This window comes from Rhinoderma darwinii, chromosome 2, assembly GCF_050947455.1.
Source record: "Rhinoderma darwinii isolate aRhiDar2 chromosome 2, aRhiDar2.hap1, whole genome shotgun sequence".
NCBI lineage: Eukaryota > Metazoa > Chordata > Amphibia > Anura > Rhinodermatidae > Rhinoderma > Rhinoderma darwinii.
The window spans coordinates 110,214,934-110,236,963 of NC_134688.1; the positions used below are offsets into that span (position 1 = coordinate 110,214,934).

At 43.0% G+C, this 22,030-nt stretch overlaps 1 protein-coding gene across 2 annotated transcripts in view; it reads right to left on the reverse strand.

Annotated features, from left to right (window-relative positions):
• Positions 1 to 4,003: 4,003 nt before the first annotated feature.
• ORMDL2 (ORMDL sphingolipid biosynthesis regulator 2) overlaps positions 4,004 to 22,030 on the reverse strand; it is a 33,391-nt gene continuing 15,364 nt past the window's right edge. For both annotated transcript variants that reach the window (XM_075852110.1, XM_075852109.1), the window contains exons 2-4: positions 18,696 to 18,870; positions 17,134 to 17,285; positions 4,004 to 4,934 (exon numbers count right to left, since the gene is read on the reverse strand). In XM_075852110.1, coding sequence (XP_075708225.1) covers positions 4,799 to 4,934; positions 17,134 to 17,285; positions 18,696 to 18,869 — 462 coding nt within the window. In that variant the 5' untranslated portion in view covers position 18,870 and the 3' untranslated portion in view covers positions 4,004 to 4,798. The remainder of the gene's footprint in view (positions 4,935 to 17,133; positions 17,286 to 18,695; positions 18,871 to 22,030) is intronic.

Below are 22,030 nucleotides of genomic sequence, written 5' to 3' on the forward strand. Positions count from 1 at the left end.
GGTGGGTGGCATCACCTACAGGGGGCAGGGTGGGTGGCATCACCTACAGGGGGCAGGGTGGGTGGCATCACCTACAGGGGGCTGGTGGGTGGCATCACCTACAGTGGGCTGGTGGGTGGCATCACCTACAGTGGGCTGTGTGGCATCACCTACAGGGTGCAGGGTGGGTGGCATCACCTACAGGGGGCAGGGTGGGTGGCATCACCTACAGGGGGCAGGGTGGGTGGCATCACCTACAGGGGGCAGGGTGGGTGGCATCACCTACAGGGGGCAGGGTGGGTGGCATCACCTACAGGGGGCAGGGTGGGTGGCATCACCTACAGGGGACTGGTGGGTGGCATCACCTACAGGGGGCTAGGTGGCATTACCTACAGGGGGCTAGGTGGCATTACCTACAGGGGGCTAGGTGGCATTACCTACAGGGGGCTGGGTGGCATTACCTACAGGGGGCTGGGTGGCATTACCTACAGGGGGCTGGGTGGCATTACCTACAGGGGGCTGTGTGGCATCACCAACAGGGGGCTGGGTGGCATTACCTACCAGGGGGGCTGTGGCATTACCTACAAAGGGCTGTGTGTGGCAACAAATTTAAATGAAATTCATCCGATTTTAAAACGGACAGGGAAAAAAAACGGATGCAAATCGGGTCCAAATCGGCCGGTAAAAACGGCAACTCGGCCCGGAACGGATGCAAACCGGCCGGGAAAATCGGCCAAAAACGGCCGATTTTCCCGGCCGACACTCGGACCCTGTCGTGTGAATGAGGCCTTAGGGTATGTTCACACGCAGAGTCAAAAAAGTCTCACAATACGGAGCTGTTTTCAAGGGAAAACAGGCCCTGATTTTCAGAAGTTTTTTGAGCAACTCGCGTATTTCACGTCCGTTTTTGAGCTGTTTTCAATAGAGTCTATGGAGAAAACGGCTCCAAAAACGTCCCAAGTGTCCTGCACTTCTTTTGATGAGCTGTCATTTTACACGCCGTATTTTGACAGCGACGCGTAAAATGACAGCTCGTCTGCACAGAACATCGTAAGACCCATTGCAAGCAATGGGCAGATGTTTGCCGACGTATTGGAGCAGTCTTTTCAGGCGTAATTTTGAGGCGTAAAACGCCTCCATTACGCCTGAAAATTGGTCGTGTGCACATACCCTTAGGTTTATATAATTAGTACGGTTGAGGATCAACGTCAGAGTGTGGGGGTGTATTGCTGCTGTAGTAAAAATGAAAAATAAACGATTGTGTTTTTAATTTATTTGCATACAATGCCAGAACATTATTTCTGATATATACATTATATACATATATAGATCAAGCGTCAGTAATGATGATCATTGTAAAAGAAAAATCTTTGGTCTTTAGTTTGTCACCCACCCGAATCGAAGGCTGGAATTCCACAGGTCGCATACTATGCGTAAAAGTATGCAGCGTATTCCAACCTAGAACCCATGCGGAAACCAGCGTTTGGGGGAAAAAGAAAAAAAAAGTCTCATGGCGACACTTCCCTCTGTTGTCTATGTAGTCTGGCCTCCTGGGATCACGCTGCAGCCCATGTGACCGCTGTAGCCTGTGATTGGCTGCAGCAGTCACTTGGGATGAAATGCCATCCAAGGAGGCTGACCCGACAACATAAGAAAGCATCACTGTGACAACTGGTTTAATGATAGACTTTTTTTAACTTAATTTCGCACACACACAAAAAAAAAAGTGTATTTTTTTTTTACGTTTCTACTGCAAAAGTCACGACACTAGGCTATTTTTTGCGGGTTTTACAACCCCATTGGATTCAATGGGGAAAACCGCAACAAAAGAGCAACGAATACGCAGCATAGATTGACATGCAAAACCAGACCGCAAGTCAATTTATGAACGTTTTCGCTGCACATTTTCTCTGCAGTGTGTGGATGGGATTCATTCAAATTTCATTTACTTTGCTGCTACTGTAAATGCTGCGCAATTTCTGCAGTGTTTATGCTACGTGGGAACTCAGCCATAGGCCTACATTTTTACATGCCTGCGCTTTTTTGCAGCGGTAATGGAGGCTAATACAAAGACACCGAAAAAAGAACGATTGGTGGCGGGCGCCGCAGATTTTTTTTCTGCCTGCCCTCGATTTCATTGGGAGGTCAAAGGTGGAACCGCGGCAAGAAAGGACATGCCATTTTATTTCCCCGCAGCTATAGGCATAGGCAAAACATGTTATGTGAACATTGCCTTATTCCTACTTAAAGAGGCTCTGTCACCAGATTTTGCAGCCCCTATCTGCTATTGCAGCAGATCGGCGCTGCAATGTAGATTACAGTAACGTTTTTATTTTAAAAAAACTAGCATTTTTGGCCAAGTTATGACCATTTTTGTAATTATGCAAATGAGGCTTGCAAAAGTCCAAGTGGGTGTGTTTAAAAGTAAAAGTCCAAGTGGGCGTGTATTATGTGCGTACATCGGGGCGTTTTTAATACTTTTACTAGCTGGGCGTTGTGTATAGAAGTATCATCCACTTCTCTTCAGAACGCCCAGCTTCTGCCTGATCACTGCTGTGACGTCACTCACAGGTCCTGCATCGTGTCAGACGAGCGAGGACACATCGGCACCTGAGGCTACAGTTGATTCTGCAGCAGCATCAGCGTTTGCAGGTAAGTAGCTACATCGACTTACCTGCTAACGCCGAGGCTGCTGCAGAATCAACTGAAGCCTCTGGTGCCGATGTGGCCGACACGATGCAGGACCTGTGAGTGACGTCACAGATCTGCACTGCCAGAAGCTGGGCGTTCTGAAGAGAAGTGGATGATACTTCTCATCAGAGCGCCCAGCTAGTAAAAGTATTAAAAACGCCCCGATGTACGCACATAATACACGCCCACTTGGACTTTTACTTTTAAACACACCCACTTGGACTTTTGCAAGCCTCATTTGCATAATTACAAAAATGGTCATAACTTGGCCAAAAATGCTCGTTTTTTAAAAATAAAAACGTTACTGTAATCTACATTGCAGCGCCTATCTGCTGCAATAGCAGATAGGGGCTGCAAAATCTGGTGACAGAGCCTCTTTAACAAAGAACTGCTCCCATTTGTGGCAAGGAATATGCAGATCCAACATGAACCAAAAATATAGGTCTGCGAATTCAGCTAAATGCCAACTTCGCTCTGCCGTAATTTGACAACATCATTTGGACCCCCACGGTTCTGTGGTGATCGAAGTTTGGTTCAGCAGTACTGTAGGGGTCTGCGTTTTACAGCTCTGGGAAACTGCCCTACTGGATGATCTGAGGATGACCTGCAGAGCTGTACAAAAATGGGAGCAGATCTGATCAGAGAGTAGTAGAAAAACTAAGCAAAAGGAAATAAAAAAAAAAAGTCCCACATAGACAACAAATACAGCTGTATGCAGCCTCATAGGAGTCAAATAACCAGCAATGGATTTTGTTTTATACATTGTATGTTCATGTTGGTCATCTGCATGTGCTGTATGTTTCTGTGATATCATTTATACATTGGAAAGTTCTCCAGGACTTTTATATAATTGCCCGCCCCCGGCATAAATTAGTTAGAAAAGCATCAGCCCATCTGTTATTTAAAGAGGTTCTCCACTAAAACTATTAATATAGAAAAGATGGTTTTAGTCCAACCAAAGCCCTTTTCTGTTCCGAATTCAGTGTCAATTCTGCCTTCAGTAATGAGACGGGCCGGTTGCTTGGGGCTTGTTGAATGACCATCATCCCAGTGGGTAGACAGTGGTTGGTAGACCGTATATTCCTATATGAAGAACCTAAAGAAACACTGGGAAAAAGTCACCTGACATTTGTGATGGATAAGGCATGCGGAGGATTTAAAAAGCTGCACTGTATGAACAAGGAAACACATCTACTACTAGTTTTTGTATCCAATACTGGTTATAGATTGTAAAAAAAAAACAACAAAAAATGCATACCAAAAATTGTAGAGATGGAAAACCTGTCAAGATTGAAATCCAGCCGCAATGTACAAATAGCTATGTGTGACTTCATGGGTTCACTGGACGAGTTTATTTCATACTTTGTTTTGTACACAGAACACATTTCTCTTTTGTGTAATTCATGCAACTAAACTCAATAACCTCTAAGCCATACAAACAAGGAGGTGCGTTCACAGTAGCAGTTTTTCCCTTTGTGGAAAGCATTTTGTTACCGTTTGTATATACGGACAATAGAAAACAAAATCAAAACGGCATGTGAATTTCCCAAGAGCTAACACTGACTACAGTTTATTTACATAGATCCCTATGTATACGTTACCGATCCACGGACGTGCTGCATTTAAAACCACAGGATCCAGGAGCCCCCCCGATATCAGTCACTGCCTTGTAAATAGCGAAGTACGCAGTATGTTTGACTTCATGTCTTCGCTCTTAATAGACAAGGTCATGAGTGGGACTATAAAATCCAGTGATCTGGTTATGGGAATGTATGTGCCTACTATTTGTATTTCCCAGCATTATTCTATTTCTGTAAACCCACTGTAGAGCGCTGTGCAAAATGATGCTGTCAAATGTAACTCAACTTTAATGAAAATTAAAAGAGAAAACACTCACCACCCCCCCCCCCTCGCGGCCAAAATGTCATTTTTGCAGTAGTAAGTTTTGGGTATGATCATTTGATTATCCGTCTGCCTGAATCTTGAAGCATCACAGTATAAAAAACACTTCTTACACAATATTATACAGCCAGGTATCTTCAGCTCCATGATGAGAATAATGTCCCCAACATATATGATCATGCAGACCATGGATCATGTGACAGGCAGCGATTCTCATCTTACATCTTCAGTATTTGTTAATCCCAAATATCCGTACTCCATGGAATTGGGGGAGTTTGGGAAGAACGACGCTGAGCAGTGACAATGTGTTGATAAGGAAATGGACAGCATCGTACTTGGTGTAAAAGCTGGCAAGGAGGTATCTGGTGGAAGAAGAGATGGGATTACACATTACTTCATGTTCTACTAGTAGCACTTGCATGCAGAACCGATTTGATATAAAATAAAGTTTAAAGGCTATGTACAATTGACGGCAATATTTTTTTTTTAATAAATCAAAATTTTATTTCATTTTGAACAACTTTTGAATTGGCTTTTATTTAAAAAAAAAAAAAAAAGAAATAAAGAAGTTTACTTTTTCAGATACAGCTTCTACGCATCCTGTATACATTGAAGCAGTGTCTTGCGGTCAAAGCCGAATCCGCGAGGTCAGCTTTAGTGAGCGCTGGTCATGCAAGTCTTTGACCAGAAGGATCAAGCTATTCTCGATCACATCTAAGTTCATGAACAGATGTAATTGAGAACAGCTCGATGACACGCAGGACCAGCGTTCATCGAAGCAGTCAATTCCGCTAATCTGACAGATTCGGCTTTAATCGCAAGATACAGCTTCTATGTATACAGAACCCCTAGAAGCTGTATCTTAACCCCCTGCTTGCATTCTGGACCCTAACAACCAAGCAATTTTTATAGTTTTTCCATCATCACATTCGAAGAGCTATAGCTTTTTTTAATTTTGCGTCGGCATAGCTGTATAAGGTCTTGTTTTATGCAGGACAAGTTGTATTTTTTAATAGCACCATTTTGGGGTACATTATTTATTGATTAACTTCTATTAACTTTTTTGGGGGGGGGGGGGGACGGACCTGAAATTTCGCCACTCTTTTTTGCGTCCTAAATCTATGCCATTTACTGTGTGGTATAAATAACACAATAACTTTATTCATCGGGTTGCAACGATACCAAATTTGTATAGATTTTGGATGTTTTACTACTTTTACACAGTAAACACACTTTTTTCAAAATTATTTGTTTTTCTGGTTCCATATTTGAAGAGCCATAACTTTTCTATTGTTCTGCCGATGCAGCCTTAGCAGGGCTTTTTTGTGGGACGACTTGTAGTTTTTATTGGTGCCATTTTGGAGTAGATGCAACTTTTTGATCAATTTTTATCACATTTGTTTTTAAATCAGGATTCATAGAAAGCAGAAATTTTTCCATTGTTTTTTATTTTATTTTTACGGCGTTCACCGTGCGGGTTAAATTATGTAAAAGCTTTATAGACTAGGTTGTCACGGACGCGCGATACCAAATATGTGTAACTTTTTTGCTTTATTTATTTATTTTTTTTAATAGTAAAGCATTTTGTAAGGGGAAAAAGTTTTTTTCATTTTCTCTCACATTTTTTTTAAATTAACTTTCTTAAACTTTTTTTTAACTTTTTTACTAGTCCTACTAGGGGACTTTAAGGCTGGGTTCACACAACCTATTTTCAGACATAAACGAGGCGTATTCTGCCTCGTTTTACGTCTGAAAATAGGGCTCCAATACGTCGGCAAACATCTGCCCATTCATTTGAATGGGTTTGCCGACGTACTGTGCAGACGACCTGTCATTTACGCCTCGTCGTTTGACAGCTGTCAAACGATGACGCGTAAAATGACTGCCTCGGCAAAGAAGTGCAGGACACTTCTTTGCAACGTAATTTGAGCCGTTCTTCATTGAAGTCAATGAAGAGCAGCTCAAGATTACAAACGTCAAAGACGCCTCGCATATTACGAGGAGCTTTTAAGTCTGAAACGAGGCAGCTGTTTTCGCCTGAAAACAGTGTCTTTTCAGACGTAAAAGCCTCTCATCGTGTGCACATACCCTAATATGTAATCATCCGATCGCTTTTATAATAGACTACAATACTTCTGTATTGCAGTGTATTACTGCCTGTCCGTTTAAGACGGACAGGCATCTGCTAGGCCATGCCTCTGGCATGACCTAGCAGGCATTTACTATCGGCAGACCTGGGGGCCTTTATTAGGTCCCCGGCTGCCATCGGAGACACAGACACTCGACGATCTTATCGCCGGGTGTCAGTGGGATGGGAGGGAGCTCCCTCCCGCTCTCCAAAATCACTCAGATGCGGCGCACACTATTGAACGGCGCATCTGAGGGGTTAAATGGGTGAGATCGATACGAATATCAATCTCACCCGTTCGAGCAGGGACGCTCCCAGCCCTCTCTGGTAGCTGAGAGCAGGGACATTTAACGGCTCCCTGCTCTGTTTATTTATTCTGAGGCAGCGCATAGAAAAGGATACTGCATCGGAATAAAGCCCATTAGTGGCCGCCGTGAAAATACGTATTGGCGGTCACTAACGGGTTAAAAAGTACATTCTTTTTTAAAAAATAAAAAGCAACTCCAAAGTTAGTCACAATTAAAAAAAAATAAAATAAAATAAAACGTTGAACAAAACAAAAAACAAATACTTAAAAAATGTACATAGCCTTTAAATCCCTGCACACTCAGGATAAATTCACACCTATCAGACTTTCTACTTTTTGACCACTTTGACATTAATGCTGTGAATTACCAATGTGGCAGAAAAGCACACTTTTAAAGGTCAATGCCAGAGCTTGCCCTTTGCTTCATGGTTTTGTAGAAAATTTGCCATATTTTGTTGTCCCCTTGCGGAAACTATGGCATTGAGAACTGCAATCACAATTTTCCGTAGAAACAGGTTAAGGAAAATGGACTAGAAGTGTATGTTCACACTGCGGATTTTACACAATGTATGTCATTGCGTAAGAAAACAGCCGAAAAATTGTTCATAAATTGACCTGCGTCGTGGTTTTTTAAAATCCGCAGCATGTCAATTTATGCTGCGGAATCGCTGGTTTTCTGTTGTGGGTTTTCTCCATTAAATTCAACTGGGAGGAAAAACCTTCTACAAATAGCAGATATTGCGATTTTTGCGGCAGAAAACCTGCGATACCACTGCAAATATTGCAACTCAGGGGAAAAACAAATGTACTTACCCAGATCTCTATGCTCCTGCATCCAGCCCGGTCCCCACAGATGAGGTGTCATCCCATGTGATTGCTGCAGCGGTCACATGGGAGGAAAGGTCATCCCAGGAGGCCGGGCTGCAGGACGTCAGAGGGACGCGTCGCCATGGCTATGTATGTATTCAGGAAAACAGCAGCACAGCCACAAAAAAAAAATCTTCCGTGGGAAAGGACAACTCCCCAAACATGGCTGATGCACGCAGCAAAGAATCCCAGGTCTAAGGGAGACCATCAATATGCAATCGAAGAAAGGAACTGCAGCACTTAAGAGATAATCCAAAGAAGTGTATTTGATTTATTCACCAAGCATAAAAAACTTCAATGTTTCAACCCATAAATGGGTCTTTAGCAAGCAAGTAAATGGGTAAGTACGGGCATTTTTTATATACCTGCTATTTTCCACATTCCGGCTGAAAAACTGCACTACAATTTGGTGCCATGTTTCAGTCAGAATTCATTGCGGGGACCAGGGCGATACGCTGTGTACTTTAAAGCAGTGTATCCGCCCTGTGTGAACATAGCCGAACTGTTTTTTTTTTAAATACATGTTGGTTTTGTGTTTTAAAGGACTCTGAATGGAATACAGGATGGTATTGAGGCTATAACTTGGGTTGGTTTTGTTGGTTAGGGTGGGGCACACATGAGAACTTTGGCACATGCTTCTATCCTCCATGACTGTGGCTCCCGTGATAGAATGCCCTTTGGAAGCTAAAATATTGTCGGTTAGCTGGTAGCTTCGAGCATTTGTGTGCTTCGGTGGGCTAGCTTCTACACGTTTATACTTTAAGGCTGGGTTCACACGACCTATTTTCAGACGTAAACGAAGCGTATTATGCCTCGTTTTACGTCTGAAAATAGGGCTGCAATACGTCAGCAAACATCTGCCCATTCATTTGAATGGGTTTGCCGACGTACTGTCAAACGACGACGCGTAAAAATACAGCCTCGTCAAAAGAAGTGCAGGGCACTTATATACATTATATGCAGGGCACTTCTTTCAGACGTAATTTGAGCCGTTCTTCATTGAACTCCATGAAGAGCAGCTCAAAATTTACGGCTGTCAGAGAAGCCTCGCAAAATGTGAGAAGGAGCAATTACGGCTGAAACGAGGCAGCTGTTTCTCCTGAAAACATTCTGTTATTTCAGACGTAAAAGCCTCTCATCGTGTGCACATACCCCAAGATCAACAGAAAGGTGGAGAAGTCAACGAAATGGGAAAAAAAAAGGGACCCTTTGATTTGACTCCATGGAGATCGCTGGTCACTTTTAGGCCACAGCGCCACCTAGACCGTGTTTTTTCTTTTGTAGTAATCGATTAAATAAACAAAACCCCCCCCCCCCCCAAAAAGAAACAGTGCTTTGAAATTGCTGCTCAGAGGAATGCTTTGAGTAGCCTTAAAATGTTTTCAAAATCGCTCATTCAAGAAAGTTGACAGCAACTGTGATTATGGGCACGGTCGTGTGCATGCTGCCGAAATCTGCTGGCAGATTTTTTTCAACGTGTGTGGCCCCAGCATTAGGGTATGGTCACACACACGGACGATTAGTTGCAAAAATTTCTGTGACAAATCTGCGCTGTGTGAATATATGCTAAAGCTATGTTGACACCGTGTAAAAATTCTGCTGTGGGATTAAGGGATTGGTTTGTTGATACACCTTTATCAGACTCTACTTATTTACTGGCCTCCCTGGTGGCTGGCAATAGCCTGATTAGTTATTTAGAATATCCTCAATTCACGAGACCTACCACGTTCCTTCACATTCACAGGGTAGCCTTAGGGTATGTTCACACGCAGAGTCAAAAACGTCTCAAAATACGATGATTTTCAGACGGTTTTTGTGCCACTCGCGTTTTTCACGGCCGTTTTTGGAGCTTTTTTTCAATAGTCTATGAAAAACGGCTCCAAAAACGTCCCAAGAAGTGTCCTGCACTTCTTTTTCGCGGCCGTTTTTTTACGCGTAAAAAAACGCAGCGAAAAACGCTCCGTTGGAACAAAGCTCAGTTTTCCCATTGAAATCAATGGGCAGATGTTTGGAGGCGTTCTGCTTCCGATTTTTCGGGCGTTTACGGCCCGAAAATAGGTCGTGTGAACATACCCTTAGTCTTGCAGATGTGCCATACCGCTGTTACATTTTAGTGATACCCTTCCTGAGTTATCTTTGTGCCATTATCCCACATTGCCATCCATACAGGCTATGCCTAATCCTTCATTTTGGCAACAATTGGGGATATTGACGGTGGGGGATGTGTTTAAAGAAGGGGCATTTCTAACCCTCCTGCAATTGCAGGAAGTCCACCTGCTCCCCCTGTTGCAATGGTACAGATATTTCCAACTTCGCCATGCCTTTCACTCTCAGTTCCCACCCAATACTATCCCCATATCTATGTATACTTTAATAGCTATACTGAAGTCACAGGGCCCTGAGGGTCTTATCTCTGCATTGTATACTCATTTGTGGTCTACCAAATTGGCCTCGACTCGGTTGCCGGTGTATGATAAATGGTTACTGCAGATTCCGGATCTTAAAACCGCAGTTCTGTCTGCAGGAGTAAGTGCTCACCTGACAGTCTCTCCAGCTATTAACAATAAAATGATTCAGATTTGTATTATACATCAGGCCTATCTAACCCCTACTAGACTCTATAAAATGGATAGAGTGTCCTCTTTGGCTTGCCATAGATGTTATCATTTAGAGGCAGATTTCTGCCCCAACATCTCTACCTATTGGTCACAACTGTTCGATTTTCTTACATCCTTTCTACCTGATACTTTACCTAATTCTCCTAAAACTGCGCTATTTGGACTTCTAGATGAAAAAATGTGGACATATTATATATATATATATATATATATAGTCTTAAAAAAAACATTATTCTTGGCCAGGAAAGCAATAGCAACGCATTGGATGGGAGATGGACCTCGATCCCTATTGCAATGGAAGACGTTAGTTAACACGATCATACCTTATGAGCGCCTGGTTTATCAACATCGCGACTGTAAAATTTGTGGTTTGTGGTTGGATACTGCTGAAACTCTAGATGCAGAGGACCCTTGATTCACCCATCGAGTCTCTAATACTACTTTCATTGTTTTGCATCACTCACTCTTTAATAGTCCTTATTTGCACATGTTTATCTGTAAGTGGCTTCATACCAACTTCAGTCTTTTCCTTCAGGGTGCCAGCCGTTTTTCTGAAGGCTAGAACCCTGACCCATTAATTTCAATGGGGCCATGCACACGTCAGTTTTTTTGACGGTCCCGTTGCTCCGTTCCCACAAAAGTATAGCATGTCCTACTTTGGTCCGAGATTCTGTGACCGTGAGGGCCCATGGAAGTCAATGGGGCAATCAAAAAAACTGAAGGCACACGGAAGGCATCCGTGTGCCGTCCGTGTGTGACGGCGCCGTTGCCTAGCAACGGCCGGGCGGGCAGAGGTACACATACAGACAGATACTGCACTAATGGGCAGCCCCTTCTCTCTGTCATCACTGATAGAGAGAAGAGGCTGCTGATCAGTGCTGGAACGCAGCGATATTAAGAAAAATAAGTTCATACTTACCCGGCCGTTGCCTTGGTGACGCGTCCCTCTTCTGACATCCAGTCCGACCTCCCTGGATGACGCGGAAGTCCATGTGACCGCTGCAGCAGTGACATGGTCTGAAAAGTCATCTCAGGAGGCCGGACTTGAGGAAGAAGCAGGCAAGAAGGGAGTTCTGGGTAAGCAGTAACTTTTTTTTTTGGGCGTTTTTTTTTATGCGAGTGCCGCGCATGGCATTCCCTGTCCAGCGGTAGTCTCTGTCCAGGGTACTGAAAGAGTTAAAGGGCTGCACTGATCGGCAGTAACTCTTTCAGCACCCTGGACAGTGAACACCGCTGGACAGGGAATAGCATGTGCGGCACTCACAATATCGTGTACATAGTGTGAACGGGTTTCAGTTTCCTCTTGGAAACTAAAACACGGAGGTGTACAGAGTACACATGGGAAGCACACGGTCAATCACGGACACACGGATCCGTGAAAAAAGGCAGTGAACACGGTGCTGGAAGTGTGCATGAGGCCTTAGACAACAGGTTTTGTTATTAATGTTTATATTGGTTTGTACTTTGGAAAAAAGTAAACTTTGAAATGTTGCTAGTACGCTGTACTCGTTTCTACTGTGTGACATTGATTGTACCACTTTACTTGTACATTTTATATTACCATACATCTATGATATTATCTGCAACGTTTTAAAGAAAACGAATTAAAAAAAAATAAATACAAATTCTGCTGTGTAACCGGCCCTCAAAAACTTTTGCATTTCGTTGTTGATTTTGGTGCGGAAGTTAGCTGTGGATTTTCATTACTTTGCAATGAATGAATGGAATCTGCAACATTTCTACAACAAATAAAGCATGCTGTGAATTTCTACGATCCACAGATGATATTTTACACTAAGTGTATGGGTTTTGTTAAAGCTCTATTCACTATGTACTGTACTTTGTTGCAGGATTTCAGTGCGGATTCTGCAACCAAAATTCTGCAACAAATACGTGATATGTGAACATAGGCCTTCGATTTGCAGCAGATTTTGATTGTATTTTTTAAGCCAAAGCCAGGAACGGAACCAAAGTAGAAATATACAAGGAATTCCTTATAGGTCTCCTCACCGGCATCCAATTCAGATTTTGGCTTGAAAATTGCATGCAAAATCTGCACTGCGTGAACAAAGCCTGAGGCTGGAAAAACACATTGATTTTTTTGTTGCAGATTTTGATGCAGTTTTTTTGAGCCAAACCCAAAATTGGATAAAGGAGGACAGAGTATACTTTCTTCTTTAAAGAGAACCTTTCACCTGCCCATACATGTGCAGCATGTAATGGGCAAGGCTGCACAAACCCTGGTGCATTTACATATTTTCCCTACCCTCCTCCGTTATTTAGATATCGGTGCCGTTATATTTGGCGCCCGATATTTAAATAACCCCCTGAACTGTCAATGGGGCGTGTAATGGCAAGGGGGTGTGTTACTATGGCTGTGACACTGGCCAATCAGCTACGGACAGTGTTACAGCAAGATAGAGGAGAGAATGTGCGCGCTCTCACTCACTCTTCAGCTCTCAGAAGACAATGATCTCTCGCAGGATATCACACAGTCTTGTCCTCGTCTGCCGAGAGCTGAAGAGTGAGCGTGACAGTGCCACAGCAAGCACTCCTCCCTCCAGCTCTTGCTGTGGCACTGTCCGTAGCTGATTGCACAATGTCACAGCCATCGTAACATGCCCCCTTGCCATAAACACACCCCACTGACCGTTCAGGGGGTTATTTAAATATCGGGCGCCAAATGTAACGGCACCGATATCTAATTAATGGAGGAGGGTAGGGGAAAATGTAAAGTCACCCAGGGTTTGTGCAGCCCTGCCCATTACATGATGCACACATATGGGCAGGTGAAAGGTTCTCTTTAATATTTCCTAATGCTTTTTCGAAAATCTGCACCGAAAACCCAATGTGTTTTTCAAGCACTTTCACACTGCAATATTTCGGTCAGCATTTTGCTTCAGTATTTGAGAAGCGAGCACTAAAGCTGGCCATACACATTAGATGTATGTCTGTCGAACCCGCCGATTTCGGTGGGACCAGCTGACCATCTATAATGTATGGCGGCTTCCCAACAATCCCCCGACGGCAGATGTTGGAGGAGAGAAGGGTAAGGCATGTTAAATTTCAACATGTCCAATCCTTTTGTTCGTTAGTAGATAAGCCGCTGCCAAGGGAGTTGGCCAGCTTGAGAGTGGGTCCAAAACACGGAAGAGGTGCTAATCTTTACATTATACTTTTTCTGTTTATGTTCTCCTAATTTTGTCAAATACGGTGTGACAGGGGCCTAAATCACTAACAACTGAGACATTTTTAAAGCAGGAACAATCTATATAATGCCAATGACGCAATAAGCATAGTTAACTATAAGAAAATTGGTGGGATCGTCAATTATTATCATTAAGTCTGTGACCTGCTTTATAGTGTGGCTAAACGGCAACGCAAATGCCCTGTGTTCACTTGGCTTAAAGTAGGATTCTGGGACATTCAGTATTAATTCTTCACTAAGTGAGGATGATAATAATGCAGGAAGATTATCAAACAGAAATCAAATAAACATTCCCAGAGGTGGGACCCGCATCTATCGGACATATCCTGTGGATACGTCATAAATATCTCTGATGGGAAAACCCTTTTAAATGCTATGTAAACCTTTGAAAGGCATTTTTTAATAAAAAGTTCAGTGTGATTAGTGCAACTTTATATTTTGATTAAAAATTTGTTTCACTTTTTGAGATACAGCTGCTCTGTATTCTCTATATAGAGCAGCTGTATCGTTCGCGAAGACCTGAATCCGTCAGACATGACGGGTTCAGTGAAAGTGGGAGACACGCAGGATCCACCTGTTATCTATCACATCTACTTTCATAACTTAGATGTGATAAATTACAGGCGGATCCTGCGTGTCAACCCGCTTTCACTGAACCGGTCAGTAACGCGTACCTGACGGGAACAGGATTTAGCGATAGATACAGCTGTTCTGTATAGAGAATACAGAGCAGCTGTATCTCAAAAAGTGAAACTAATTTTTAATAAAAACAAAAATTATAAAGTTGCACTAATCAGACCGATACACCTTTTTATTAAAAAAGGCCTTTCAAAGGTTTACATAGCCTTTAAATGGCAGTCTTCCTCTATATTTTCTCATCCTTCACCTCTAGGTGCCTCTGCTGCTGTCTCATCATCCCTATAGTCACCTCGCTGCGCATGATGTAGCTCACCGACCATCCAGGTGCCTTTCCACCCCCATGTACCTTACAGCCCTGGTAATGCCACCCTACCTGCCAGACATCTCCCTTGAGGCACCTGATGGCACATCTCCACGCCCCAGGTGCCTCACTGTACCTGACGGTGCCCCTCCAGCCAACAGGATCTTCCCCACCTGAAATACGACTCGCTGTCACTAGCAGCACCTCCCCACCACCAAGACTTGTATCTGTATCTTATTTATTTTTTTTAGTTTAAAAAAAAATAACAAAAATCGAGATTCAATTTGAAAATCGGCCATAAGTTTGAAAAAAATAAATAAATCTAGATTTTATTTTTTTGCAAAATCGCCAAGCCCTACCTGCCACACAGCATAATGCTCCTATAACTGCCCTCCACATAGTATATTGCCCCTCATAACTGCCCTCCACACAGTATAATGTTCCCATAGCTGCCTCCACACAGTATAATGTTCCCATAGCTGCCTCCACACAGTATGACGACCCTATAACGGAGGACGCAAATACAGTTGAAACCAGGAAAAATAAATCTAAGTAACGGAAATGCAAAATATGACGTCGGTTAAAGAGGATCTGTCACCAGTTTATTAATTCCTTGTCTCCTAACTTATCTAATAGGCGCTTTGCTGCTGATAACTAGTGTGTGATTTGTTTTAAAAAAAACATTTATTATTTGCAAAGTTATGAGCATTTTTCGAAATATGCTAATCTGTCTCTAATAGCCAAATGGGAGGTGACTTTCTTTTCACTCTGGGCGGTGTAATGTTTTCTGTATGACGCTGTCCAATCAGAATACAGCTTCTCCCTCTTCCCAGCCCAGCAACACAGAGTGATCATATAATATACAACTTCCATTCCCAACTGTGTATTCAACTGGTGATATCTCCGGTTGTTTCACAGCTAGAACTGCGATCCTGGGGCCATATGAAACATTAGAATCTCATCTTTCATATGCCACCAGAACCTTTGTTCTAGGTGGTCCACAGCCGGAGATATGGCTATTTTGAGTGATCGCCCTTCCCTCCAGCCTCCGTCTCTCACACTGTGTGAAGCAGCTTCATGCTGATAGGACAGGGTCAGAGGCTGTGATGTAGCTCCACCTCAGGAGAATCGCTGCGGTTACCTCCCACTTGTCTAATAAGAGCTCATTTACATATTTAGAAAAAAAGCTCATAACTTTTAAAATAATAAACGTTTTGAGACACAATTTTCACTAGCATTATCAGTGACAGCAGAGATTGGGCATTACTAAACTAGTGACAGATCCTCTTTAATTGCGCTGAATTTCGTTGTTGGGTATTTTTCGATGAATTGCCCAGCCCTAGGTCAGGTGTTATGTTTGTTCCTGGCATTCAGTATACATTTCATCTGTTGTTTCTGCTACTGGCACTTCGGTTACCTCCAGAAATGAGCAAACCTTCAAATACTTTGGATTATTAAGTGTTTCGGGGCCATTATACGTTCATTTTGGATACATGGAATCAGAACAATTTATTACTGAACATAATAATAATAACAGTTTACCTCAGCCAAGAATATGCACTACAAGCTGCTAAAATATTGCTATGCTACAATAATTACCATTGTATAACCTGTACAACCTGCTCCACCCAGGACCGGGAGCCAGATGTACAATCATGCCACTTACGCCATTCACTGCTTCTCCATAAATTATAATACTGAAGCATGAATTAGAATTTGAATAGGTTTAACCAACAACCATTACTTATTTTCTGGGATTAAGCAAGCACAAGACTAAATTAATCATATCCCTTAGACCATGATCATATGCAGCAGAAAACGTCAGCTGCGAAAAAAACGTTCAAATTCATGGCAAAATGTTATGCATGTGTATTTTTACCGCAGTTTTAACCTTTTGCATGGCAGAAGGTGAAATCCATGATACATAGGGTATAAAGCAGATTTGAAAATCTACAGCATGCCCTCAAATTCACTCAAGTTTTTCCAACCATAACATTAAACCCACTTACAAGTGAAGTACATTACAACGTCACCTATCAAGGGGTGGGAAAAATAAGGGTGTATTCACACAGTGCATTTTTGCTACAATTGCCAGTCTTGCAGTTAGCATGGAAACCACAGCAAATCGTGGTAAAATTGCACCGTGTGAGCACACCCTTAGGCAGCAAGTGGACAGTCCGTTTTTGACGTTAATGTGTTGGAAATAGAAAGTAGGGAAAGGATCTGAGCGTCTTTCCCAAGGGCCAAATTGCGACGGCTAGACGACTACATCAGTGAATCTCCAAAACGGCAGATCTTAAGGGGTGTTCCTCCCAGTATACAGTGGTTCGTACCTACCAAAAGTTTTCCAAAGTCGAACAACCTGTGAACCGACAACAGGGTCATTTTATCCAATACATAACTCAGAACGTTTGAATAAATGGGATTTCTCAATTGTTGCAAGAGGAAAAATAGTCAGAGGAAGGACATTTGTGTTTTCAAATGAATACTTACAAAACAATCGGCGTTATGGTGAGAAACTTGCGGGAAGAGGTGAATTGAATGCCATAGTCCATCTGCTCCCAATGAGTAAGGAGTCGTGCTTTACCCTGGTCAGGTGTCTCAAACGGAGTGCCTTTCACTGTATGCAGGAATAGGTACATTACCTGTTGTGACAGAGGAGGGGAATTAGATCAGTGCCATGTACACATTATAAACACAACTCTACTACTCCATTATCCCAAAAAGTCTCAATTAAAGCTCAATTATTCACCCCAAGATGAATTGATATGAAAAAACACAGTTTTAGAGAGCTCTATACCATTAGCCCATAGCACATCTAAATACATAAGCAAGGATTTGGTGACAAATATTTACAAATAAAAGAAAATTAGTTTCTGGAACATTTAGGCCTAATTTATGAAAACGGTCACAGGAGAACCGGCTATGTTGCCCTCAGAAACCAATCGCACTGCAGCTTCAATTTTACCAGTGCAGTGTTAGAAATTAAAGCGGAGCTCTCACTTGTTGCAATGGGCAACAAGGCCAGAATTTTTATTACACAGCTTTGAAAATAGAGGCCCAGTTGGGGAAATGTATGAAAACCCACATTTCATACGCCAGTCTTAAACTCAAATTTGTTGGAGTGAAATGCGCTACACACCTCTTAATGAATTTGGTGAATCTTGGGTAGTCTTAAAAATAGAATCTAGATTTTGCCTATAATTTGCACCAAAATCGGTCTTTAAAAATTCTAGATCTGTCAGAAACTTGCAGTCATCTGAAAAATTAGGTAGGTTTAAAAAAAAAAAAAGCACGGAAGTGAGAAAAGTTGGCGTGGTCAACTAAAAGGGGCAGGACGCCCCTCTTAATTGACCACACCAACTTTTATCACTTCTGGTTTTTTTAAGCCTATCTAACTTTTCAGAATAAGATGTTATATAACATTATTTCTGGCCATTATATAACTTGTATTCTGCATATTTTTATTAGCAGTTTTCCCCTATGCTGGCTCGCTTTCTAATTCTCAGTTGTCTCTGAACTAGCGGGCAAAGCCTAACTGCTATCATGTCTTCTATACACAGCACACATAGGAGAATCCTGCTTTCATATCTCTACCTATCACATATATGGCAGCAGCATGGAGGCGATTATACAGCAGTAGTGAGAAGTGTAGCTGTGAATCCAGCACTGTGGCGAGACAGTAACATTTGCCAAAAAGCTACAGCTTGTCCGTCTGTCTCTCCCCCTCCCCTCTCAACAGACTTGAATGAGCAGAGTCTGACTCACTCTGTTCCCTCCCCTCTCAATAAACTTCTATGTGCAGCATGTCTGTGTCTCTTTCTCTCTCTGTCCCCTCCTCCTGCTCCCCCTTTTCCAAAGTGGCATGTAGAGAATGATGTGCGCCATAATTTGCAACTTTTTTAAGTCACAAAACTGGCATAAATGGTTTAATAAATTCCTCACATGGAGTCTAAATCATACAAAACAAATAAATAATTTGAGATTTAGCAGAGTTAATGTATGCTAACATTTCTTGTTTTAAAAAAATGACAGCAATACACTATGTAACTTACAAGATTGTGAATAACATTAGTCAAGGTCCAGACAACAGGAACACTGAAGAAGGGAAAGCTCAAGAGGATTATGTGAAGAAAGCCTACTAGAATAATGTAGGCCAGCCATATTCCTCGACTATTCAACACCCGTGTATTGGGGTTCACCTCACTATGTGCCACCCCAACATTCATCCTAGAAGACAAAGATTTTTAACATTGCATGTTTCAACGAAAGCAAATGTAAAGATAGCAGTTCAGATAATAATAAAGGCAGTCCTAAGTCAGTTTGTTTGTTGTACACAGCACAATTACATAGAAAAGGGCCATAAATAATTCTGCCCATTTTCTACATTAACCCCTTCACGACTGCCACACGGCTATATACATTCCAACTGCCGATGCCCCGTGCTATTGCCACTTATATAAACTTTGGCAGCATGGAACATGGTTTAAAGAGGCTCTGTCACCACATTATAAGTGCCCTATCTTGTACATGATGTGATCAACGCTGTAATGTAGATTACAGCAGTGTTTTTTATTTAGAAAAACGATCTATTTTCACCAAGTTATGACCTATTTTAGCTTTATGCTAAAGACTTTCTTAATAGACAACTAGCCGTGTTTTACTTTTGACCAAGTGGGCGTTGTACAGAGGAGTGTATGACGCTGACCAATCAGTGACCAATCAGCGTCATACACTTCTCCCCATTCATTTACTCTGCACATAGTGATCTTGCGTTGTTCACTATGTGATGTCACATACACACACAGTAACGTTACTGAAGTGTCTTGACAGTAAATAGACATCGCGTCCAGCCAGGACGGGATGTCTATTCAGAATCCCGACACTTCAGTAACGTTTGGGTGTGACTTACAGAACAGCAAGCGTGATCTCACTGTAAATGACAGCACAGCGTGATCTCAATGTGCTGTGTGAGTAAGTCACACACAAACGTTACTGAAGTGTCGGGATTGTGAATAGACATCCCGTCCTGGTTGGACACGATGCCTATTTACGGTCAAGACACTTCAGTAACGTTAAAGAGAACCTTTCACCTCCTCATACATGTGCACCTGAGTGCAGCATGTAATGGGGAGGGCTGCACAAACCATGGGACACTTTACATTTTTTTTCTACCTCCCTCCGTTCTTTAGATATCGGTGCCGTTATATTTGGCGCTCTCCAGCCCTTACACTGTCCGTAGCAGGGACACGCCCCCTTGCCAGTTCGGCAGACAAAGTACAAGACTGATCTCTCGCAAGAGCTGAAGAGATGAGAGCGTACACTTTCTCTGCTCGCTCTTGCTGTGGCACTGTCCATATCTGATTGAACACAGCCATAGTAACACGCCCCCTTGCTAGTACACGCCCCGTTGACTTTTCAGGGGGTTATTTAAATATCGGGCGCCAAATAGAACGGCACCGATATCTAAATAATGGAGGGAGGTAGAAAAAAAATGTAAAGTGCCCCAGGGTTTGTGCAGCCCTCCCCATCACATGCTGCACATGTATAGGGAGGTGGGGAGGTGAAAGGTTCTCTTTAATGTGTGTGTATGTGATGCACAAAGTACCCTGTAAAGAGCGTAAAACCCCTTGTAAATAGCGTCACCTAAGCTCCCATTAGGAGCGAGCGGAATCCCCGGTCAGCGCTCGGGCCGGCGACTCCCCTCCTAGGTGAAGCCCCTGACGTTTCTCCATCCCTGCTGTAGATAGGGCCACCCCCTGCAGATAGCGCCACTCCCCGCAGTGGATAGCATCGCGCCACTCCCCGCAGTGGATAGCATCGCACCCCCCCCCCAATGTAGATAGTGCACCTAAACTCCCTCTATGAGCAGAATCCCCGGTGTCAGATCGCTCTGGCCAGGGATTCCGTTTCTCGAGAGAGCCCCTGACGTCACTGTCCATTTGGACAGTGACGTCAGGGGCTCTCTCTAGGAGAGGAATCCCCGTCCGACACTCTGGCCGGCGATTCTGCTACTGCAGAAGCCCCATCCATATATGGGATATAGACCGTTTTTCACGGTCCAATCACGGTCGTGTGAATCCGGCCTTAATGTCATTTACTTAAAACCCCATCGTGGGGCCGGTACAGACAGGGTCCTGCTCAGACTTCAGACACTATAATGTAATTTCGCCCCAGAGTGCCCGCTCGGCGCTATCTGCTTTGCCCTGCTGCAATTTACACTGCTCTCGTCTGCAATGTCGGAGACCGGCTGAGGTGGATGTTAGTGCACGCAGCGCATCATTGATTATAGATTCTGTTAACCTGTTCCCTGCCGGTGGAACACAAAAGTTATAATCAATTAGATAGACATTTTTCCAATAGTATTTGCACAGGTTAAAAGTTGTGAAGTTACGTACAATTATTATAGTAATATATGTTAAAGTTATTTATATAAAGAAAATAATTTATTAAATGATCTCTTGGTATTTTTTTCAGTTTATTTAACAGTAATAAGAAAATCGAGATTCAAATCGAAAATCGCCCATAGGGTTGAAAAAAAATCTAGATTTTATTTTTGGTCAAAATCACCCAGCCCTAGAACAAGGCCTTAGTGAACAGCTGTTATCACCAGAGTGATATGCTGAGTTGTCTTCACCCCCCTGCAGAGAAAATTTTGCTCCAAATCCTCCAGAGATGCTGTCTTTTTCGGCAGGTTGGAATACCACAGCCCCTTCACTGTTGTAACAGACACACCCCTGCGTCCGTATATAAGGCTCTGCGGCTTATTCTGAGCTTCAAATGAATGGTGCTGGGCTAGAGTACCAGATATGCCGCATGCACGTAAGCGCCGCTGCCTCTGGAACAATAGTAAAGGGGCTGTGGCGCTCGATGCAAGCAAGTGCTATGGCCCCATTTATTTTGCTGAGCGATAGTGGTGGTGGGGTGGGTTCAAACCTAAGTGATGGACACCTATTCAAATCTATGTAAGAATAACTTTTTAATGCTGGTACCCATCCGAATAATTATGAGTCATTAACCAAGACTGGCGTTACATACGCCAGTCCTAGGCTATATGCACACAACCATTGTTTTCGTTAGTGTGCGGTCTGTTTTTTTTAATGGATAGCCCACTGATTCATTCATTTCTATGGCCCCATGCACACTACCGTATTTTTTAATAGATCCGTGTGGGGACCGTGGGACCGGGCCGCAAAACTCAGAGCAAGTCCTATTCCTGTTCGTGTTAGCGGCTTGGTCTTGCGAATTAAAGTCTATGGCAAAGTGAAAACAACGGGAGGCACACAAATGCCATCTGTGTGCCGCCCCTATTTTGCGGATGAGTTGCTATGCGACAGGGATCAGGTGACCTTCTCAGGGGGTTGGGACAAGCTATTGACATCATGCGCAG